This window comes from Meleagris gallopavo, chromosome 3 (assembly GCF_000146605.3).
Source record: "Meleagris gallopavo isolate NT-WF06-2002-E0010 breed Aviagen turkey brand Nicholas breeding stock chromosome 3, Turkey_5.1, whole genome shotgun sequence".
Taxonomy (NCBI): domain Eukaryota; kingdom Metazoa; phylum Chordata; class Aves; order Galliformes; family Phasianidae; genus Meleagris; species Meleagris gallopavo.
Genome location: NC_015013.2, coordinates 14,257,801 through 14,281,489, shown reverse-complemented (window position 1 = coordinate 14,281,489; position 23,689 = coordinate 14,257,801). Strand labels below are relative to the sequence as shown.

General features: G+C 44.5%; 1 protein-coding gene across 1 annotated transcript; it reads left to right on the top strand.

Annotated features, from left to right (window-relative positions):
* Positions 1-2,792: 2,792 nt before the first annotated feature.
* Positions 2,793-22,200, top strand: TNFRSF11A (TNF receptor superfamily member 11a). The gene is made up of 10 exons (XM_010708430.3): positions 2,793-2,819; positions 6,162-6,243; positions 6,715-6,840; positions 7,386-7,529; positions 8,591-8,684; positions 9,041-9,135; positions 9,933-10,040; positions 11,737-11,789; positions 13,453-14,290; positions 18,107-22,200. Exons 1-10 carry the CDS (start codon positions 2,808-2,810, stop codon positions 18,472-18,474), a joined length of 1,920 nt encoding a protein of 639 aa, XP_010706732.1. The 5' UTR covers positions 2,793-2,807; the 3' UTR covers positions 18,475-22,200.
* The last annotated feature ends 1,489 nt before the right edge of the window (positions 22,201-23,689 follow it).

The window sequence follows — 23,689 nt, the reverse complement described above, 5'->3', positions numbered from 1 at the left end:
AAAAAAAAAAAGTGAGGTCATTCACCCTGACCACTTTGTGGCTACTCCAAAAGAAAAAGAAGTGTATAGGATCTGTTCAAGAATGACAAAGAACAACATTTGTGACTGCAGATTGGTGCAGAGTATATTTAGTCAGTGGTCAAAATGGAGGGAAAAGAAAAAGTCTCACATGGAAAAAAAAATACTGTGAAGTTTTGTTAGGCAACCTATTAATCTGGAGTACAGATAGGGAAAAATGTGCCACTAGGTTCATATGAAGTCTTAAAAATTGCTTATGTAGCACACAGGGGAATCTATTTTGAGCCTGTTATTTTGCTGCACCAAATAGTTTTGCCTTACGAGCATCGTGTTCTCTGTAACTTTTCATTGCTCGGCAGCAAGAACAATGAGATGATTCCATGAATCTGTTCTCACAGGAAGAAAAAAAGCTCTCCCTGCTATAATACTGCATGTAGTAAAGCAGGCTTATCATGAAAATCAGCCAAAGCCCCATCAAATCGGGGAGGGGTATTCCTGCTGACTTGGCTGAACCCCGGCACAGTTGGTTCCTCATGGTGACACTAAAAGAGTAAATTAACCGTTTCTGAGCCCAATCCTTTGTAAAAGCAGTGATTCCTTCTCGATGAAGGCAGTGCAGACAGACCCTGGAAATCTCTCGTAGTTATTTCTGCATGAAGCATGGAAAAGTAATCTTCTGAACTAAAATGCAAGGGGTAAGCACTCCCTGTAAATGTGTCTCTAGTGCCTTATAATAATAATAATAATTATTACTATTATAAGTGTGAATGGGTGAAAGGTTACTCACAGCGAGTGGCTGATGCTGTGCCTGGAGGGCTGAGACTGCTGAGCTCTGCTTGTAAGCAGTGCTGTTGCACCTGTTTCGTTTAGGAGGGAGACCTTGCAACTTTCCTCACAAGCACAGCTACGTAGTAGCTTTGGTTATGTCTTTACTCTGTTGCTCTTATTCCTGCTCGTTAGGGACTGTTGTGTTGCTACTCTCTGCTAAATATTTTGGTTTGGTTGGCTTTTGGGTTTCTGCTCTCTGATTCATCTTTAAAGCACCCTACCTAGTAGCTGCCAGTCTCTGAGTGAGTGTGGCAGCGAGAACCAGCAGGCTGAGGCATTCAGGATGCCACGTGTTGACAGACACACATCACCGTACACAGGTCCAAGCCTGGAGCTTGTTGCGTGGAGATGACTTTGCAACTGGATGAGCACTGCTGTGCAAGTGATGGCGAGTTTTCGGCCTGCAGAAGAAAGCTGCACAATGGACATGCTCAGTTGGCTGCATTCAGCCCTGCCATCTGTCTTCTCAGCCATCTCCCATGCTGAGGTTCTCAGCATGCTGCTGCCAGCATTCTTCTTTGCACGGTGTACCCACTCAAAGCAGCACCGACTGCTGGTCCTTTCCCTCCGTGGAGCATGGCCTGTTGCTCAGATGCTTGCTTTTTACCACATGTTAAAACCAAAAGGCAATGGGAATAGTCAGGATTGAGCTTTGACCACTGCTTATCCACTTTCTGGTTGCAAGTTACATTTTTCTCTTAATCTCTTTATTATCTATTTTATTCCTCATATCCCTTCTGGCCTCTTTAGGTATTCAGGCTCTTGCAGGGTTTCAAGGACCTATTTTTAAGATTGGAATAATATTTAGTCGGTAGCCGTTGCCATTTCCCGGCTATATTTTACCACGTGATGGTAGTTTTGTGATGTGGTTTACTGGTCACTGGAAAGTTGACATCACCAAAAGCATTTCATTCACAATCTGAAATTTTTGTGTTGAATTACAGACCTGCAAGTGAATAACTGGAATTGTGTGGTGGTGACTTGCGTGCTGTTCTAATTTAATTTTTTGTATCAGCAGTGAAGCCTGTCCCTGCTGTAGACCAAGGTGCCAAGGCTGCAGGGTCTACTTCAGACTGCCTGAGAAACTGTTGGTCAGAGCTCAGCCCTATTGACAAGGGCAGAAAAAGCCCAAGCCAAGGAGCCGTAGAAATATTGTAGTTGTACATTAAGTATGGCTAAGAATCTCAAAAGCAAGTAGTATGGGTACGTTCAGGGCCCAGAGTTCAACTAGCAAATGGTGTGCAAGGCCGGAGCCACCTGAGTTTGCTCTCCCATAGGTAGTTCGGGTCAGCAGTACTAAATGGAGAAAGAATGTGCTTTGCTCAGTGAAATGATTGCAGATATCTTGAATGCTCTCCAGAAACAACCACACTGGGCACAAAGGTGTCATCTTGAGGTAGTTAGGCCTTGGCGTGTCTCTTTACATCTCAGCTTTTCTAAACTAAGATTATCGCTAATCAGCAGTCCCAATTAAGGCTTCAGGTTCTTGTTCAGAAATGACATGGGAAAAAGGCTGTGGAAACCCCCGAGCTTGTTCTTCCAGATTTTTTCTTTTAAAAGAAAGAGGCCCGTGCAACTTTATCTTCTCTGAAATGTCCGTCTGAATATTCATCTGAGTGAGAAAGTAATTTTAGCATCCATGACACACAGCTTCTGCTGTCATCCGATTGCTCAACAGCACCGAGAATAAATATTTCCGTAAGCCCGAGGACAGGAATCTGAATGCTTCTGGTTCCCCTTTCAGAAGCACCTGTGTGTGTGTTTTTTCAAGATCTGAGTAAGATGGTTGTGCTTTGTAGCTGACTCATTGAAGTTCTAGGACCCTACGAGCACAAGCACACTCTTGCTTAGCGTCCTTTTCAACAAATAGGAGGAAAAAAGAGCTTGGCACAAAAACACAGTCCTCTGCAAACCTTGACAGGAGCACGCATGTTTCTCCAAGGAAGTCAGTGGTGCTACTCATGTGCTTGGAGGTAAGCAGGTGTTGGCATGCTTTACCAAACAGCCTTTGACAATCCACTGAGCCCAGAGGACATTTGTTGTTTTTTTTCTCTGGATTCTTCTCCTGCTGGGTATTCTTGTCTTATTCTTCTGAGGAAGTGTTTATCATGGCTGAGAAGGGAAAGGACCACCAGAGTTCTTCCAGTTCAGCCCCTGTTCTAGCAGGACCCCTAGAGCAGGCTGTCCGATACCAACTGAAAGAAGAACTAACTTTATTTAGGAATTGGTACAAATATGTGTGCTTTGCACACATTTTAAGTGACAAATTAAATGTGCAGAAGATACCCAGGCCATTTTGAAACATTCATTCGCATCTTGTGGTGGTATTTACTGCAAACATTTACCAATAGTGAGACTTAAAGGAATGACCAGCTTGGGTTTTCTTTGTTCTGTGTGATTACTTCAGATAAGGTTGGCATCTTTGCTTTCACCAACGCCCCTTCACTAAAGAGGAGAGCTCCCTGATGTCAAAATCACCATTGCCTGATAAGAGGAAGGGTGTCCTAGGGTTTACAGGGCAAGCTTAAGACTTTGGAGACTTGTTTCTCTTTCCTGCTTCGCCACTAATTTCCTGTCACCTTTTGAAGCCATCTGGCCTCTGGGCCTGAGTTCCTCCTCTGTGAAATGAATTGCACTTCCTTGTCTCAGATGGACACTGTGGCTGGGAATGTGTTGGTGCTGGTGGAGCATCAGCCCATCGTGCTGCTGGCAGCACACGTGCTTAGTATTGGATTCTTGCACCCTCCAGAAAGCTGATGTCCTGTTTGACAGTGTGCTGCAGTCCTCTGGCAGATGATTGAACAAGGAACAGCCTAACTTCAGTGGGGCCCTGTTAAGAAAAGGCTCCAAGATCACGAGATCTACCTAAAGAAAATGTGAAGGTTCTGTTGTTTCCCTTCCCATCCTCTCCATGCTCGTCTTTCACACTCAGCAGGTCCAGCCAGTCTTTCACCTTTGTGAGCTCAGAACAGAGTTAACAAACGGACACTGATAGCTTTGTCTTTATTTCATTGAGATAAATAAAAGAAGGGAATGTTGCAGCTTTATAAATGCATTGCCTTGTCTCAAAAGGGGAAGGACGCTGTCACAGAGGGTAATGCTTATTGACACAGAGCATAGATTTACGCAGCTGCAGCTGGGAGTATTTTGCAATAATAGCCCTCTTCATGCTACAAAGCAGGAAGGTCCAAAGCAGTTTACAAAAGGTAGTGAGCAATTAGCATATGCTCCTGGCCTCCACGCAGGGAGGTTGCTTGTTCTGTTCAGGATGAGTGTTGGTTCTCAGAAATTATTCCAAACCCTTCTGCTGAATGCCCTTCAGCAGATTTGCATATCCTTCCTTAAATGGGACAACTTTGCCCTTGTTTGACACTTCAGCTTTTTGCCTTTTCTTCTAAAGAGGAACTTTCAAACTGGGGCGAACGAGGAAGAAAAGAACGTTCTGTTGATAAAGCAAGTGACTGGATCCATCCTTGGTCTCACTGCTTTTCTTGGCACTTCAGACTGCTGGGAATAGGAATCGATTGCTGAAGATCTTCTCTCTGCTGCTCAGTGCAGCAACATAGCGTGAGCGCCATTCTGTCGACCTTGTTTTTAGCTCCTTGCATTACTGGAGCATTTCAAGAGTGTCCCCAATGGTGTTGAGCAGCATCACCATTCAGCTGCCAGCCTGGCCAGCTTTCTATTCATAGATCATCTGTTGCTTCACCAGCACTGGTTGTTGCCCTGGTAATTGGGAAGACGAACAAGGTGGCTATCAGGAATAAAGCAGAATGAAAGCTTTTGAAAGTATGGAAGTGCTTATTTATGTTATGGTAGGTGGTGCTTTTGTGTGTGGTGCTGTGCAAACATGAAATGCAATCTTTGTTCCAGAAAATGTATGATCTGATCAAAAAGCAAGATACTGCTAATAAGTGAAAAGAAAGAGGCAAGGAAGCAATAAGACAAAAGAAGTGTTCTTGCAAGATTGAACTCTTAATTTCACATGGGATCATTGTAGTGATAAAAAATGGCTATAAGGTGTATATAACCTGTAAAAGTATGAAAACTCAAAAGCTCTGGCTTGAGGTACTTACCCTGTTTCAGGCACAATTTTGGTAAAGGCAAGTCATGCACCAGCTCATGGCTCAAACTCCAAGCCAGGAGGTGATGTTTTAAAGAAAAAAGTCATTTTCTTTCATCAGTTTTAAGTCACAAGACCCGTTCCCAGCATTAGAAGATCAAGATGCTTGGAGAAAAATAGTTTATATTCAAGATATTGCAGTTGATGTGATTAGAAAAGGAGGAAAGAGGAGAGGAAAAGACACAGAGAAAACCAGAGGAGAACACTAAGTAGTGGAATAGAAACAATTATCAGCAGGCAGTACTTTTATACACTATTAGACAGCCAAAGCTCTTGCTGAGCAGCAGCAGAAATCCTGGTGCAGCTTTCTCCAAGTAAAAAATTGAGTAAATGAGATTTTAATAGCGGCGTTCAACCATAATGAATAATTTCTTGCTATGAGCTGATTTGGAGACATTTTACCAACTGGCGGATCACCAAGTGGGTGTGAGGTGTTGAAGTTGCTTGAAGCACCCGTACCAGGAGATTCCCAAAGCAATGGCCTCACATGTAGCACTTCCACCTGGTTTGTTTGGGATCGGTTGTGTTGGATTTTTTGGGTTTGGAGAGGAAAGAAGGCTGTTGGCTTAGTTTGTATCGCCTTGGTGGATTGCTGCCTCAGTTAAATGAGGTCACCTCTACAGAACACCTTGGGAGCCATAAAAAGCTGCAGAATTAAGGTCTGGCATTTTCTGGGACTAGCCAGGAGTGTTGTGTATTCTGGTGGGAAGCTGGGAACTTCTTCTTTTCAAAGGGTGTAAATAATTCACTGTATTTGTTTGCCACATACCATATTTTAAAACTGTCAGTGGCCCAGGTCCTGATCTCAGGTCGCATATGTGGAAGGGACTACAGAATTATGTCAACACTTTTTTCTTTTTGTTACAATTGTCTTGAAGTCATAGGTTCGAAATAATAGAGTATTGTAAAAAAAAAAAAAAAAGGTTAAATAGCATGCCAAAAGTTTCTGACAATTGCAAGATTGTGATATGATTGATTTATCACCTGACTATATTGCAAGTCCCTGTGCATACATGCTGTTGTCTACAAAGAGCCTTTGAAGTCATGAATGTTTAATGCTTTACTGCTCAGCTATAAAATGCTGCACTGGAGAAATTTTTTCCTTCTCTCTTATCAGCATTGTGACGAGATAGGTCTGAAGCTTTCTGGGTATATTGGGTCTCATGTCCTCTCTGTCTTTTCTCCTCTCCAGTTGTCACTACAAAGCACTCTGCCATGTGACAGTGAACAACACTATGAATACTCTGGACGGTGCTGCAAGAAATGTGAGCCAGGTATGTGAGTGCTGGGCTGTACTGCCTCAGTAATTGAAGAGCTCCTTAGAAACTCTAAGAAGCTCTGGAGGTCAGTAAGGCAACTTGCTCTCGTGACTCTGCAAATCTATTTGCACATACAAATGCAGATGCATAATTTCAGGCTCACAAGTGCCTTCTAGTGTAGGAGTGTTCCTGCTGACCTCAGCAAAAGCTGTAGCAATATTTTTGTTGGGATAACAGTTTACTACTGCACATGGTGTAAAGCAGCTTGGTCTTCATGCACGTACATAGGATTGCTCCCATGTCATGAGCTTCACAGATGTTTCGGTGTCACTCTGATTCCTCACCTGAGTGAGAAAATGAGTGGGGCAGGAGGAAGAAATGGTTGTTCCCAGTAGCACAGCAGTGTTAGCCCATCTCATTTTCCCTGTGCTCAGAGAAATGGTGTGCATCTTACAAATTATCTGCTTGTCCTTCTCTCCTTCACAGGAAAGTATATGTCTGCTAAATGCACTGAGACTTCCGATAGTGTGTGCCAGCCATGTGGCCCAAATGAGTATATGGATGTCTGGAATGAAGAAGACAAATGCTTGCTACATAAAATATGTGATCAAGGTGAGCTGTTCATACTGAAGAACTTTTTAATCCAAATTAGTGAAGCATGAGATGGGCAAGTGAATCTAGGAATATCCTCCTTTTGGGAGCATGGCAATGAAGGCTGAGCTTGCACAAGAACCTGGTGGATGGGGAAGTCCCCAGACACCAGAGGGTTTTGCTTCTATGCTCTGCTGAACACTGCAAATATGGTATTCGTGATGCTGAAAAGATCGTCTTCAGTCAGGCCCTTCACTCCCTGTGAGTTGGATCTTAATGGCCATCCTTTTGCCCAGCATATTTTGCACTCACTTCTGCCCTTGTCTCATTCTTGCAAAAGCTCTGTTTATTTTCTACAGGAGCTACAAGGAAAAGTATTGCTCAGGAGCACAATCAGTGAGGTGCCCCATGCTGATCAAGGGCCTCCCACGCTTCTTGAAAGATTCCTCTAACATGAGTGGTTTCACCTCTGGCATTCAAGCAAAGCAAATAGGTAGAACAGGATGTTCATAAACCCAAGGCTTGTTTTCAGAGAGATATTTACTGCCATCTGCTTTCTCTTCTAGGGAAAGCTTTGAAAGAGGTGAACCCAGGAAACAGCACGTTCCAGCGGCAGTGTGCCTGTACCACAGGTTACCACTGGAACGAGGACTGTGACTGCTGTCAGCGAAACACCATTTGTGCTCCGGGGTTTGGAATTGGGCATCCTGGTAAGATACAGAGAGGGGACATACAAATGAAATATCCAGCTCTGGCCTGCATAGTGTGGGTTGTGACGTTAAAGAGTAGATACTGTAGACTCTCAGACCATTGCTACTGTGTGTAACTCTCCAGGACTATTTGCATTTGAAAGGCTTCTGCCTTTGTAGTTAAATAAAATCTTGAATCAAGTGAGGTTTGCCAGCTTTAACATGGGTATGACAGTAACAGCAAGGTCTTCAGTGCGTTTCTAATGATTGCTGAGGTGCCTGACTGTGGATCATTAGTTTATGCATTGCTCCCATGTTCAAAGGAGTGATCCACTGGTGGTTGTTGCTGAGGTCAGATTTGAAATCAGTTTTTGTCAAATGGCTTTGTTTTGCCATTCTATGATGTTAGGACTTAAAAGCAATAAACACCTCTAAGGTAGCGCAAGTATTCCTTGCTTTAGATGACATGCAATGCAAAAATGTATTACAGACATGCAATTTAGTCCCAAGTCTGACTGAAAGCAAAATGCAGGTATTTTGTGGGTGGAAAATGGAGATGGTTAAGTTCAGGGTTGTAATAGATACTGAGAACAGCTATTACACCAAAAATTCAGCACACAGTAGAGCAATAGAGGACGAAACGCTGCATGGGCTTGGAGCAGAGTGGTGGTGTTTTCCCTGCAATCTAGCAAACCCTGATACAGAACTTTGTTTACTGTGGCTTCACAGAAGTGACAACATCAGTTAACGTCACAGCCTGTGTTATAGCATTGTCAAGAGGAAGTTAATGGGAGTGGACTCGTATGAGAACAGTGTATTATTTTGCAATAACTGGAAATGGTTCCTGGTCATTTCTTATTCTGATCGTGCACGGGAGTGTGCTTATCTCACCTGAGCACTTTTTTCTGCCTATGTGTGACTGTCACTGTTGCTTTAATATAATTTTAGATCCCTCTATCCTGAGGGAAGCTTTTGGCGTGGGGGTGGAGTGGGAGGATGGGGGAACATAGTCACCTTCCCCTTACTTGGAAAGAACTCACAGAAACTCAGTTGTGATGTTTTTCTTCCTCTGCTACACACAGTGCAACAAGACAAGGACACAAACTGTATGCCGTGTCCCAGAGGCTACTTCTCAGAGGTTGCTTCATCCACTGATGAGTGTAAATCCTGGACCAAGTAAGTTACTTTGCCTTCCAAAAAGCCTATTACAGCCACAAGGCAGTGAGAAGCTTGAGCAAACACACCTTTTGGTGGAGTGTCTCTGCTTCTCAGTGGCATTTATAGAGCATGTTGGTTGGTTGGATAGCGATAAGGGCTTTCTCATGCTGAATCTCAAGTCTTTCTGGGGTGGGAGAAAGACAGCTAGGACAGCAACTGCTGAGTTGAGATAGATGAAGATAAAGAAGGTGTCTGAGCTTCAGGATGGAGAAATGCAAGAGTACTTTACAACAGAAAGTATTACTCTGCAGAAGTGTAGGAGCCACGATAAGCTCCCTCTTTGGGATTCTAGCTTCTTTGTCTTTCCTTTTCAGCTGTTCAGCTCTGGGGTTGGCAGAAATAGTCCCTGGGACTGATAAGTCGGATGCAGTTTGTACAAAGCAGAAGATGGCTGAGCAACCAGAATATGGTATGTGTCCTCATAGAGCTTATCTATTAGAAAGTAGTACCAGGGAGGAGGAGTATATGTTTACCAGGGTTTTTGGCTGGCTTGACTCCTTTCCCACAGTGGATGAGTCAATGGGAAGCAGCAGACCAAGACAGAGCTCTTGTGAAATCTTACCTTTAAAGCCTAGCAGCTCTAGGGCTCACGCCCAGTGCTAAGCAGTGCTTCACACTTCTCTCTGAAGCTGCATGGTGAGCAGTGTTGCTGTTACACATCCATCATTTTTCCATCACGTTTACTGCTCTTTCATTTGTCAGCCTGCCAGTTTCTGTACACATTAACTGTTTCAAGGCCACCAACTTCTCCTCGTGTCTCCTTTATAGCAGTACCTAATGTTCCCTTCTTGCCAGTTGCTCTCTTCTCTATCCTGTGAAGCATGCAGTGATTCTTAAATGTAGGCAAAATTTTGCTGGCTGAAGTCTGTAGCTTCCACAAGATATGCATCCCTCTCATCTTGAGACAGAGCAAGCATGGCCCATAGGCTGCTGGTGGATTGCAAGAAGACTTTCAGAGGAGTGTGGCTGAGTCATACCTCCCTCAGACATTAAGTAGTGAGATGGCTCTGTACCATGTACCTTTAATGAGGCTGGTTGTCACAGAACTCCATAAGTGCCAGAATGTGGTCCTTAATATAGAAACTGAAAATCAATTAGGAAGAACAAAACCGCTCTCCTGTGGAAAAGCAAGTGACAGGAGCAAGGATTGTCGTACTGCTGAGAACAGCAACGTGTTGATGGTATTATCTTTCTTATACCTTACAGGAACAAACAAGATCTTGTATGTGTTGATTGTCATCTTGTTTTTTGTGGCACTAATTGGCATTGTCATCTTCATCGTATACTACAAGAATAAGGGAAAAAAGCTGACAGGTACATGATAGCTAATGTTATGTGTGAATGTGACAGCTGCATGTCTATTTGTGCACTCTGTTTTCACAGGTACCCACCAAGATATGAAACTCAGGAACTTTTTTTGAATTCCTGTCCATACGGATGTCTTGACTAGCACAAAGCCAGGCTTGAAAATCTTTCCTATAGGCAGGAGTATATTACATGTCTGCATAATGCATCTTTCACAGCATCTTCCTGCAGCCAGCTGTGCCAGGGAGATGAGTGCCTTGAGACTGGATGTAGCCACAGCATGTATGATGGAGGGGAGGAGGGTGGATTTTGTATTAGCATGGTAACTTTGTACTGTCTGGCACAGCAGAGGGAAGCAGGGGGAGAGTAACATAAATAGTAAGTATATATATATAGTAAATATACACATTTAATTTTTAATCTCGCAAAGGTACACTGAATAACATTGGATTTTTGAATATACTGTGAATAGGACAGAAAAATTTCCTGCAGTTACTCAAATCTGTGTTAAGATCTGGGTCTTCACAGTTAAGAACATAGTCTTACGTTCTTTTCATTTTTTATTTTCTTCCCCTACACATGGAAAGCATTTCCTACCGTATTTTTCCCTTGATCTCCTTTCCTAAGCCCCAGAAATCTATGAAATGTTTTGGGAGCAGAGGAAGGGAAGGCAGCAACCCTTGTAAGGTATTTTTCAGCCCATGTTTTAGAAATATGCTGCCTCTACCACACTAAACATGGGTTGTGCTAAATCTGGAATTCCTGGGATGGGCTGAAGGAAATGGTGACTCTCCTTGCAAAGCAAATACTTATGATGCACAGCAGGTTAGGGGAGAGTGCTCTTTACTTAACATTCCTATTGATCTGGTGCTCTGCAGTGACAGTCCTTCACTGCCTTTGCACAGTAGATCCTTCTAATTAGAGTTCCAGAGACTTGCAGCCTCAAGAAGAAACTCTTCCTGAGTCTGCCTGCTTGGGGACTGATTATAAACGTGCAGACCCAACATCAGAGGTACAGAGTCATTGCTGGGAAGTGACAGGGGCTAAGTGACTTATCTATCTTCAAATATACAAAAACCAGTGCAAGCTTAAAGCAAAACTTAAGCCCTGCACAATCTCCTGGAAGCATAAATAGAAAGCAAGAGGAATTGCTAACTCTGTAAAACAGCTTTAAAGCATTTAAAGCAGCTTGAAGCTTTTCCGTGGGAGATACTTCGATAAAAAGTGTTTCCTAATTAAGTACATCTCTGTTAAATGGAATGCTATACTTGAGTCTGCCATCTCGTGGTTTCAGTGGCTTACCCTCTTCTCTCCAGTCTCCTCACTCCTGTCTGGGAATGGTCTTTGTGCCATCCATGTGACTTCTCTTGAAATAGACTGCACAGTTCTAAGTGGGTCGGTATCAGGCCAGTCATAGTGTGGTGACATATGACAAGGAAAGAAACCCCATTTAATGTGGAACACAGTTTAACGTGATCTATCTTAGGAGCTTGGAAACATTTGTTCCACAGAAATACATCCCTATTCCAGTTAGAATGAATCTCAGACAGCCTGATGCTGGGACAGTTGAACAGTCAGTAAAAACAGTCTTGATGGTTTTCATTTACTATAATATTATGGGTCGTGAATGACTGCGGGTGTTTAGGTCTGTGGCTAGTTTCAGTGCCTGCTCTGTGTTACAACTACTCTTTTGTTTTCCTTACAGCAGATCTACAGAATTGGGCTAACGAGGTGTGCAGCCAAATGAAAGGAACAAAGGTAAAGTCAGGGGCATTAAGATTTTCCCTCTGTTTTATGGTTTCCTCAAAACGTTCCTGACACCCCTCCTTACTTCAGACTTCATATTAGTGTTTGGCTAGAAAACAAATTTTGAGTTTCTCAAAAGCCACTTACAGCTTTGGCTTTTTTAGTCTGTTTTTCTGTAAATGTGAGGCTTATGAGATCAAGATTCTCAAATAGCTTCTGAACCTGCTCTGTGGTTTCAGCCAGCTTTAACAGTCTCTGTGATGATTAAATATTCGTTGGAAGAGAAAGTTGAACATGAGCTCATGTTACTGAACACCTGAGACTCTCACCTAGGAGAGAGCCTTTCCGAATTCTAAGGCTGGGAAAAGCTAAACTTGAGTTGCATGTTTTTACATACCAGAGTCCTCATGGGAGAGAGACCTGGATTTGATGCAACACCAAGAATGCCGAACACTCGAGGAACAAGAACAGAGCCATCAGCTAAAGGAAATGGCCACAAACCCCTTGCATTCTGTCAGTCACTGAAAACCTCGAGTGTGAAGAGCGTATGACTTTCCAAAGAGTTTTGCTCTGGAACAGCCTCAGATGCCCTTGCTTGAAACTCTTGGTTGGGAACATGGATTCGCATGCATGTGCACTGTCTGATTGACATCAGGGATATGGACTGAGGTCCCCTAGCTCCCAGGTGCATGCTCTTCCATTGCCCCACCTGCCAGTCTAAGAGCTCTGTCTAGCTTAGATGTGGTAACACTCAAGTCCTGTTGCTACAAAAAAGAAAACAAGCCTAGCAGCTTTTTGAGCAGGCAGTTCCTCTTTTGTCTCATAAATGTTCTTGCAGTGTCCTGCACTGGCAGCTGCTCAGATCCTCTGGGACAGAGGAGTGAATCAACAGCAATTAGTGGCTGGCAGCATTTACTTTGTGTCCTCCACTGTGGAGGAAGGGAACAGATGCTAGAAATGAAAGGTAGCGGTTCCCAAATACCCATCATTATGCATGACTGGCAGGAACTGAAGGGAACCCTTGAAGTATTTCCCAAACCTTTGTTTTTTATGGAGCTTCAACCAAAAATATAACTTAACTGTAAAACTATTGGCAAAATGATGTCACGGGCATTTGCATTTGTTGTCTTAAAGTATTTGAGGTTAAAGCAACCTTGTCTGTTTGACTTCTATTTTTCTAACACGTTTCTGAATCAATCAAGTATTTGAATCAGTTATTACTACTATTACTATTTTATTACTACTATTTTATTATTACTAATAAAGATTTTGCTCACAGTGGGGTCTTCACAGATCAACAGCCCTTCAAAGACGTAGATTATTCAGGGGAGTTACGAACCTTTTAAGCAGTTAGGTAGTTCTAACCAGTGTCCACAAGAAACAGCAGAATCCAGCAGCCCTTCTAGATTTATTAACTCTCAGGTGCTCTCTTGACTAGTAGATGGTTGGACTTGATGATCTTAAAGGTCTTTTTCAACTGAGATGATTCTGTGATCCTTAAGAGCTAACCAACTATATTATCTGACATTACGTTTTATCAAATCCAGCAATGCCACTCAATCCCACCAGCTCCACGCTGAGGAAGCATTAAGACATGCCTGCTTCTTCTTCATTCAGAAAATAACCTTCAGCCAGTTTCTTTATTAAATTCAGTTTTATTTCAACTTTCTTTCAGGAGCCATCTAGAGATGCATACGTCACTGTCAATATAACAAACACCACCGTCCCGCAGCTCTCTGAAGACATGCGTCTCCTGGGCCCTGCTGGCTCCCCTGCCCCTGGGAGCTCACCCTGTGGTCAATCCACGTGCAGGCACGGCAGCCCAGGCATGGCACCCTGCAGGGCTGGGGGAACCCTCCAGGAGATCTCCGTGGGGACCGAGACCGACGATGACCATTTCTCCCCCGTTCCCACGGAAGATGAATATATGGATAAAGATCTCAATACTGCCGATTATTTACCTTTGCTGAGTCAGCCTGACAGTAAAACTTTGTCATTGTTTTCAGAACCAGTGGAGATAGGGGAGAACGATAGCTTAAATCAGTGCTTTTCAGGGATCGGGAGCACAGAGGACGTGTCCATCCCTCAGGGCTCCGACCCTTCCTCCGATGCACATGGTGTACATGCCACCACGGACAAATACCTGCAGAAATCTTGCCAGCATTCCCATGGTTGCCCAAAGGAAATTGACAGCAAAGACACAGATCGTTTTGCAATGAACCGTGACTCAGAGAAGATCTGTGTGAGGTGTGGCATTTCATACAGGGAGACTCCCAGAAAGGGGAGCAGACCCTGCTGTGCTGCAGTTATTGGTGCCTCCACCTCCCCAGAAACTGGATGCTACACACAGTGCACCTGTGGCTTGAATTTTCTCTCTGCTGGTCAGAGCCCTCTAGCAAGTGACCATGGTATGGAAGATGTGTCTTCTGATAGTACCAACACAAAGTACCAGAACACAAACAGAAGCACTTCAGGGACAAATAGCAGCACTTCAGACCTCCCTCCAGCATCCGGTAAGTCCATTGGGATTGGCCTGTACACAGTTGTGTAGGGTTAACTTCAGTGCTAATTTGGTGTTATTCAGAAGGTCTGATCTGGGAGAAGGGAAAAATGAAATGGTGCTTTTTCACCTAGTTGCCCTGAAGCTAATCTGAAAGATAGAAGTGAAATAGGATGGCCATTTGGTTTATAGTGAATTTCACGTGTAGCGTGAGCACTATGAGGGATCTCTGTAGGAGAAGACTAAGAAAGAGGAGAGAACAGTGACCAAAAGGCTGAAGTGAGAAGAGATGCATAACTCCGAAGGGCATTTTTTCATTCTGCAGCCTGCATGTGCATTTTTCTCCTTGCCATTAGGTTGCAGTCCAGTTATAATCACGTGGTGGTCCATGAAACTGGCTGCAGCTGTAACCTGGTGGTCACGGTTGGGTCTGAGAGACGGTGATCAATTTTTTGCTTTTAGCTCTTTCTCTTTGTTTTAAATTGCTAATGTATGAACATATTTACATATATAATATATAAGCAAAAAGTAGGTGAATTCTGTGATTCACCTAAAAATAATTTCATATAGACATTTTTTCTCTAAATATTAGCACTCGGTCTCTAAACAACTTTGAAACACCAGTGTCTCCAGTTTACTACTTGGCTCCTAAGTTACTAGTTCAGTGAATATAGCAAAATAGTTGAAATGAAAGCAGGGATAAAAACCACCGAAGAAGGGAAGTTATGAGCCTTTTCTGGAGACGAAACTTATGTCTCTTTTCTTCATTATTAAAAGCCTGCAATCTTTTTGTCATATCTTATTAGTTATTCAAGATGATAATCTCCTGAAGACGGATGCTCTGTTTTTATTTGCCTGTGCACTGCCAAGCATAATGGGACCTTAGTTTTGTCTGGGACATCTGAGTGTTACTGTAATACACACAGCGATCATCAGCAGTTGCCCTTCTTTAAAACCACATCATGCCTTAACGTTTCTTATGCAGACATTCTTGTCAATCTGCCAAAGACCAAAAGTGACGCTTTAAAGACCCACAAGTGAAATTTTGAAGGCCCTTCCCTTCTAAACATACAGTGCTGTGCAGGAATCTCGTAGTGTGCAGTGATCTTTCTAAGAGCAGACACTCTTTCTACTGCTTCAGTTTCCTGAAATCTTTAAGCAGTTTCACTGCTTGATGTGTACAAAATTCAGAAGTAGCAAAGAGAAGATGGATTTTATTTCTGTGGAAGGTGACTCTGAGGTACTACTGAAAGTCAAGTCATATCTGGCACTGCAGAAGTACTGCTTTTCTTTCTGAATCGCTCGAGAAGAGGAAGAGAGAATAGTAAGGAACAAGAGGGCAAGCAGGTTTAAGTGATGTGCTTGCAAATACCATCTTCCATAATTCTTTATATATGATTTTCACTGTGTCAGTACCTTTGGCTGTGTACTTGCTATAGTGTGGTATCTGGTGAAACCTGAGCATAGATGGAGAGTTCCTGGTTCACCCCAACCTTGGCATAACTGCCTGGAGGTACTGGCTGAGCAGTAGGCAGTGAGAGAGTGTGGGTTTAGTCAGTATGGAGCTGATGTGCCTTCTGGAGTGGCCTTGCCTGCCTGTGGCATGGTGGGTGCCCTGGTGTGGCACTCCCCAGCTCATTCTGGGGCTGCTTGTGGAGCTGTGGTGGTATCACCCATTTTGCTGGGCATTGTGAAATGCCCAGGTGGAATAAATATGCATGCATAATAAAGCTTCTTCAGGCAGATACTTTGGATGCAGTTGTGCTAAGGCAGAACTGGATGAAAGTGGGTGGATGAAAAAATGGGAAGAAAAATGATGTGGGTAATTCCATGAACTTTTGGTTTTAGTTTCTTAGTACTCAGAATGACAAGAGAAATTGCAACATCTGCCTCTGGTGTGAAATAACCCTAGAAGACCAAAGCAAACCTCTGGACAGGTGCCATTCAGGCTTCATGGATAGTAATTGATACGAGCCTTCAAGCACCTTTCCAGATCTCCCTGAGCCTGGAAGCAGTCAGAACGTGGAGCATTGGATCATGGCCATCTCAGACTTTGTGCAAGACTTCAGCATCAGGCACAAGTGGTGGAGGACTTTGGTGACTCATGGCTAGGGATGGCTTTGCAGAGCCTTCACATTCAGAGCCCACACCATCCCAGCTCAGCTGCATGAAGCAACATCAGATGGCTCTGAGGAAATTAATCACTTGCATTGTTCCAGTTCCTAGCAAATAATTACCACAAAAATTTATCTGTTTCTGTAATTAACATCATCAAGTGATTGAAAGGCTGAAGTGTTGCATGCAGCAATGCCTTCATTTATCCTCTGAAGGAATCCTTTATGTTATCTGGAAGCACGTTTCTTAGTGCAACCCAGGGAGTTCTTGTGTCCATTTGCTCTTCTTAATCTTGTACTGAGCTCAGGTGAGCTTTTACAATGCCTTTTTTGAGTGAAAGGCAATCCATGTAAAGGTTTTGGTGTAGCCCCATAGTGCCTGACAGAGTTGTGTTGATGGCAAGCAATTAACCTGAACACAGGGGAAGCACCTAGGAGGGAAAAATCCCCGTGGAAAGCACTCAATTGACACCTCGTGTTCATCAGCAGTACTTGGAAAGAAAGCAAAGAGTCAGCAGTGTGATGGTTTAGCTGAAATAAATAGGATTACTTAAGGGGAGCTGTTAGAAAGATGCTCCAGTACTGCCTAGGCTCGGTTGGGTATCATATGAGGTCTTCACTCAGTTCTAGTGGAATCCAGCAGTGGTGTATAAACAACACCTGGGGATGTAAGCAGCACCCTCAGCTGCTGGAGAAACAGCACTTCTCTGGGCTGGGCCGTGCTCAGTGCCTCTCATGTCTAGAAGAGCATTAAGAAAATGACTAAAATATCCCAAGAGGTGCATGGTCAATCTGCAAGTTGTGATTAAATGAAGCTCAGTGGGAAAAAAATATTTATAAGAAGTGGTGTTCATAGGCTTCGAGAGTTTCTTTTTGGGTTGGTTTGGTCAGTTTTATTTCATTCTGGGGACGTTTGTTAGTTTGTCATTTAGAGTTTGTTCTAAATATTTTCTTTCTGTTCTGAGAGAAGTTTGTTAATTCCACAGCCTGGTCCTGCTGTCACTTGAGTCAGTGACCCAGTCCTTGAATTACAGAAAGATTGATTGAGCACTGAAAAATCTCTGCCCACAGGGAGACTTGCTGAAACCGTAACACTGTTAGGTTGCTGTGTATAGATTGTCTCTGCCCTGTAGCGGGCTGTATCCTAATAAATCCACTCACCACAGGGTGAGTGCTGGGATGTGCCTGTGTGGGAGCGCAGACAATGCAAGGTAATCTTATAAGCTCCATTCCATGTGACTGCATGGCCTGATGTTAAATCTTTCAGCATTTATTGATTAAACCTGCTGTTTTGTCCACACAATAGGAGTGATCACGTACCAAGGGGGAAAACAAGATGCTAATAGCTGTTTCCTCACTAACTGAGCTGTTTCCTCACTTCTCACTGGGAGTAGCTCATGTGTCCAGAGGCAGTGGGAGAATGGGGTTATCACACTTTCTTGCTTGTGGGAGTGCATTGTGTAGGGACAGCTTTTCCAGATGCCACAGACAGCCCCCCTGAAGCAACAGGCTTCATCCTGAGGAGGCACAAGTGGAAATCGTGAGAAAGCCCCGTGGAAGGCATTGATTATGAGAGCATCCCTATGTCACGGGGAAAAAATCACGGAACAAAAGCAAAGCTATCGCAGCGGATTGAATTCACGGTGCTAAACATCCTCCTCATGAGAGAAAATATTAATCATGCCTGTCTTCTTCTCTCCCCCCTCCTTCCCCAGGAAATGTGACTGGAAACAGTAACTCCACGTTTATTTCCAGCGGACAAGTAATGAATTTCAAGGGAGACATCATCGTCGTCTACCTTAGCCAAAATTCCCAGGAGGGAGCTGCGGCCTCGGGGGCGGCTGAGGAGAACGTCAGCAGCCCAGTGCAGGAGGAGAACCCCAGCCGCTGCGAGACCTTCGCCGGCAATGCTCAGCACTACAAGGAGAAGTGCGCTGAGCTGCATGCCAACATCCCAGTGGGCAGCGGTGGGACGCGGCACCACACAGCCCCAGTGCCAAGCCTGGCCCGACACAGCGAGGCCTCACCGCCCGTGCAAGAGGAGGGCAGGCTGGGGCACAGCTCGGAGAAGGTGTTGAACTGATGTGAGACACCATCCCACGAGGGGTCGTCCCCAGATCCCGGTTGTTGGGACAGATTTGTTTCTTCCGAGAGCGCTGCTGGCCCTGGGGTCCTCCAGGAGACTTGGGATTGGGAGCCAGGCCCCGCGGGCCGCCTGTCCTCAACAGGGTGGCAAGTTCTCCATGACTTTCCCAAACAGCAGCGAGGGACAGCTGAGGGAAACCCCTCGGGCTGGGGCACTTGGCGAGAGTGAGGACGTGGATCACCAGTAGTCCCCTCCTGGAGAGGGGCAGCATGCTGGAAGGGGCTCCAGACCAAGGTATTTTTTTTTACTGGGTGGGAATTTAGTAGCTCTGTAGGTGATCCCTCTCACTGGGACTTCAGTCCTCCTCGATACCTCCCATGAGAGAAGGAAGCAATGGCCACCTCTGCTGCTGAGCTTGGTGCCCACCTGGCAGGGCAGGGATGGAGTAGGTTGCTCCAGCCCTTCTCATCAAAATGTAGCAGGAGCTCCAGTCCTAAACCAGCACAACAGTCAAGATCCTTGCCTGCCCCTTGCTAACTTGTGGGTGTGAGTTGGTATAGCACTGCCTTGGGTTACAATAACAGGCAAATTAGCACTGATATGCCTTGAAAGTGCATCAGATTAATCCTGAACAAGAAGCATTTTTATAGTTTTGAACCCTGATTCACTGCCACCTTACTGCATCTCCTCAGAGGAACACAAGCCCCTGAAGCTGAACGACTAGCAGATGAAGGCAGGATTTAGGACAGCTAGCTGCAGACATTTCGCAAGTGACAGGAGAGGGAGGGAGTGCCTGAAGATGGAGAATTTGCTGAGGGTCAGGCACATGTTCCTTCATCTGCCCCAACAAATTTGTCATTCCCATTGATCTTTTCATTAATAAGCAGCGCTTTATTTAGGCAGCATGAAGCGATTTCCAGAGCTCAGCCTGTCTGAACTGACATCACTGTAACCACTGTCACACTTAGAGCTGTAGAACAAAGGGATTGGATTCAAAGAGTAATAGCGATTGTTAGTAGAGTCTCAGCTATTCAGTTGGCTTTGGTTCAGATCCTGTATCCTTCAGCCTCCTCCACCAGCCACTGTGGAAAGGTGAAGGGAAAAGAGCCTCAGGGAACCTCCAAGAAGAAATCATGGTATTTTTTACATTTCCTGACCAGGGGTAATTTTCTGATGTTTTCCTGTATGCACAAGAGTTGCAGGAACCTTTCTTCAGTCTGAACGTATAGGAAGATCTGTGCTTGTTTCCTGCTAGAGTGAAGGGATCTCTGGTCAAGTGTATTCTCATCTGCTCTGACAAAAAAGATCTCAGCAGGGAGGGCTCCTCTCTAGAAAGTTATTAAAGCTGTTTGCAGTAGTACTGCTCTGAGAGTGTAGAGAACCCATGAAGCTAACAGGGTGACCACTGTGTCATGATGAACTTCTCATCCACAGAACAAAAGGATGGCCTCAGCCACCCTCATCTCTCAGGAGAATAATTCTGCATTATTTATATAGCTGGGGTGGAAAGCTCAGCACAGTTGTGAGAGCCTCTCTTGGGTTGCTGGGGCAAGGGACGTGTGACCAATCCGACTCCCTTTCACCTTTATGTGGCCTTCAAGAAAGCAGGCCATCTGACCTGAGGCTCAACCAGGCAGGAAGGCTGTGCCATTCAGTGATGGCCACTGCTACCTCTTCCTCTTTGAAGGAGGTGTGCAACTGGGGCTGTCTTATCTGTGGTACTGTTTTGTCTTTCCTGCTGGATCCTGTAACCACCTCGCTGTAGCCTCTTCAGGCCTGTGTCTGTATCTTCCAGGCACTGGTGCAGTGGGGACAAGGAAGCAGAACTGCACATGAGGTTCATGCCAGCTGGTGCAGATGCTTTCCTCCTTCAGTTTTGTAGTTGTATTTTTATAGAAAGCATTCATCTAGGGCACCACTCAGCCAGCCCCATTTACAGGACAGGAGGGACTGAATTAGTGTGCTCAGTTCTGGGTGAACCAGCTGCACACAGGTCTGTCTCCTTCTCCATCCTGTGGTCTTTATACACCACCAGGGAGCAGGCTCAAAATCCTGATGTCAGAGAAGACAGTGGAAAGTTTACTGTGCTGTGTCGCCAGTGAGGGTACGTTTTTCCCTCACTGAATTACAGGATTCTGCTGAGTGGGTTTTGAAACTGGGATCAGCAGCAGGCATGAAGAAAAGGGTCATCGAGATCTCAGCACTGTGGCCGCTCCCGTATGGGAAACACAGCACACCAAAAGGTCCAATTCTTGGTCTTCCTCCAAAGTCTGTGTAAAAGTGAAGAAGCCATATCACAGTCATCAGTGTGCTGCATGTTCCCCAGGTCTCTGCCTGGCTGCTTAGACGTGGACCCCAAAAGGGACTTCTGTACCTTTGTGACTTCACATGTTGTCAGCTTGGAGCAAAAGCTGGTGTTTAACATGTCTTTGTACAACGGGGCCTTGTGCGTTGGGCACTAACTTGGAGGCTTCTGGCTGCTATTGTAATACACATAACTAATGGTAATAAAAATCTTAAGGCCTATTTGAGAATGAGTGAAGATTTGAATTAACGGAAAGAATCAAATGTTATTATTTGCCCACACTCATTTTTACAAAAATAAATCATTAATATAAAAACATTCCTGGATAGGCTTTTGTAACCTTTTTTATATATGTGAAATTGTTTTAACAAAAAATTCTGTATTATCTTGGGAAAACGAGGAGCAGGCTTGTGCTCAAGTGCACCAGAGCAGCTGTTCATATCCCCATGAAAATCAGTATGGGGTTAAAGATCAATATGCACAAGAACTGCTGTTAATCTCTGTGCCTTGCTGCACGTTCAGATGCAGATGAGAAATTGTTCTCCAAGGGGACTGCACACCTGGGAGGAGCACTGCTAAAGTGTTGAAATTTCTACCTGCCCATTTCCTTCCTTCAGGTTTCTTACCATAGCAGTGGTACCTCAGCAACTACACCGCTGTGTCTGTTACAAGAGGAAACCCTGCTGAAGGCTGCCTTTGTGCTCATCAGGTATTTTAGTAGAACTGTAGTTTTAGCCATTCATATTAGCCTTAAAAACCATCCACAGTGTTTGGAGAATTCCTTTCTGTCAGCACATGCCAGCGAACACGGTAAGCTGCTGCAAATTCTTTGTGTGGGAAAGATATTTCTGGAGCATGTAATATACATGTTCTTAATAGGCACTTAATTATAGCCACTGTAAAATAGAAGTGTATTTGACCACACTGCCTGAGGTTTTTGTGAGGAAGGCTGAACTGCTCTGAGCTTTACAAGTTGGTTTTCTCAGCCTCCTTCTGAATGGCTGTCACCCTCTTGAGGTGCCCGGGGATACTTTTGGTCCACTGGGGATCTTTCCTCCTGACCTGAAAGATACACACTCTCCACAGCCTGCTCAGGGCAGCACTTTCCAGCACTCTCACTTGCAAATGTGGGCACGGGAGAGCTCTGCCAGCAGAATTTGGTCTCATGGGGGATTGTCATCCACCGCCACCCCAGCATGCTGAATATCTGCAACATGCATTCATACATCTCTTGGAAAATCAGACTGCTTGAGACCATAGTGGGCACCCGAATGCCCAGCACCAACGGCAGTAAGCTTCATTTCAGAGCGAAAGATTGTCATGGGATGTGTTTCTCCTCTCCTCCTTTTCCTTTGTGCTGTCTTACTTTCTAGAATGAAGAGTGAGTTGTTTCTATACAATAAATTATTTCTCCCGGAGCTCTGCCATACGAGTTTACTCTGCCTCTGTGCTGCAGTGTCAATCATCTGGTTGAGTGGGAAGATCGGAGTAGGGAAGGGCGCATTCGCACAGCTCCTAATAGTTCCAGTCTATCCAAACCATTTACATAGTAAAAAATGTTTCTTTACATCAGCAAAATGCTGTGAGGGACAAATCAAAGAGCAGCATTTCCCCCTCGAGCCAAGAGGAGGAACTGCTGCTGTTCAGATAGCATTGCTGATTGCACGTGGCATCTCTTCCAGAGGAGATAATGCAGGAGAAAATCCTTTTTTCTCTTTTTCCTGTTCTTAAAGTTTTTTTCATACATTATTTCCTTTCCAGCTCCATTGTATATGGGGTGATTTACTTGAATAAATGTTATTTTCAGTCTTTGTGACACCTTCAAACCCATTCTACAAGGCAGTTTAGTGACTGTTAATGAGCGATGTGCAGTTTTATTGCATACCCTTGGGAGCCTCTGCTATCACTCAGTGATGGCACCCTCAGAATTTGCACCACGAGGGTCCTCTCCTTAGCAGCTGCCCAATGCATTTCCCCTTGCTCTCTATTCCAGAAGTCTGCTTGTCAGGTTTTACCTTCTGTGGGGCATGAAAGCTGTTGGTGGCTACCAGTGTTGGTGTCATCTCCACAACTGGACTGGCTGCCCCTCCGCTCTTGTCTTGAGGGCCCACCAGTGCTCCTCGCTGCATTGTCAAATATTTGTTGAGTCTTGTGTAAAGTGGAGCATATGTGGGCCCAAACACAGGGAAATGCACTGCTACAACTCTTCTGGCTTATGAATGAGGCAATGACAGGGTGCAGCATCTCATCTGGGAGCCTTGTTGTGGTGGATTAGAACCCAGAGTGTCCGACTGGATGTGCCTTAACACTGCCTTTTCTCCTTTTGGATAGCTGGCTGTGGCTTCTTTATTTTCGCTGAGGATTACCACGTTCTTTATGTGTTTAACCACCTGGTTGATCTCCAGACATTGCTTTTATAGCATGAAAGTTAACCAGTCTGTTGTATCTGACATTTCTACTGATGGGCTCAGAGTTCTAAGCATTATCTGCAACAGATCACACACAGAACTGCTCCCAATTTCAAGGAAATTGCACCCAGTTTCTGGGAAATTTTTTCCCAAGGAAAGCTGCCAAAGAGGCTGAAGAAGCTCAGGAGTACCAGGACCACTCATACAAACTGAGCATACACAAGTTGATGGGACTTGGCAGCACGTATCTGAGGGGGCTTAGTGGACAATGTGACTGCAAAGCCATGCTTCAACATTTGTAGCAGGGGAAGTCCCAGATGACTGGAAAAGGGCATATATTACACCCATCAACAACAAGTGCAAAGAAAGATTTGGGAAATTACAGATGAGTCAGCCTCACTTGAGTCCCTGTAAAAATTATGGAGCAGATTCTCATAAAAGTTACTTCTAAGAAGAAAACTGAGAGAAGCTAATACCTACGTCAGCTAACCCAGCCCTC

Excerpts from the sequence above, each read along its gene's own strand:
- TNFRSF11A (XM_010708430.3), top strand. Across the intron at positions 9,136-9,932 it reads GGCTGAGCAACCAGAATATG|GAACAAACAAGATCTTGTAT; the intron begins GTATGTGTCCTC and ends TATACCTTACAG. Across the intron at positions 10,041-11,736 it reads TAAGGGAAAAAAGCTGACAG|CAGATCTACAGAATTGGGCT; the intron begins GTACATGATAGC and ends TTTTCCTTACAG.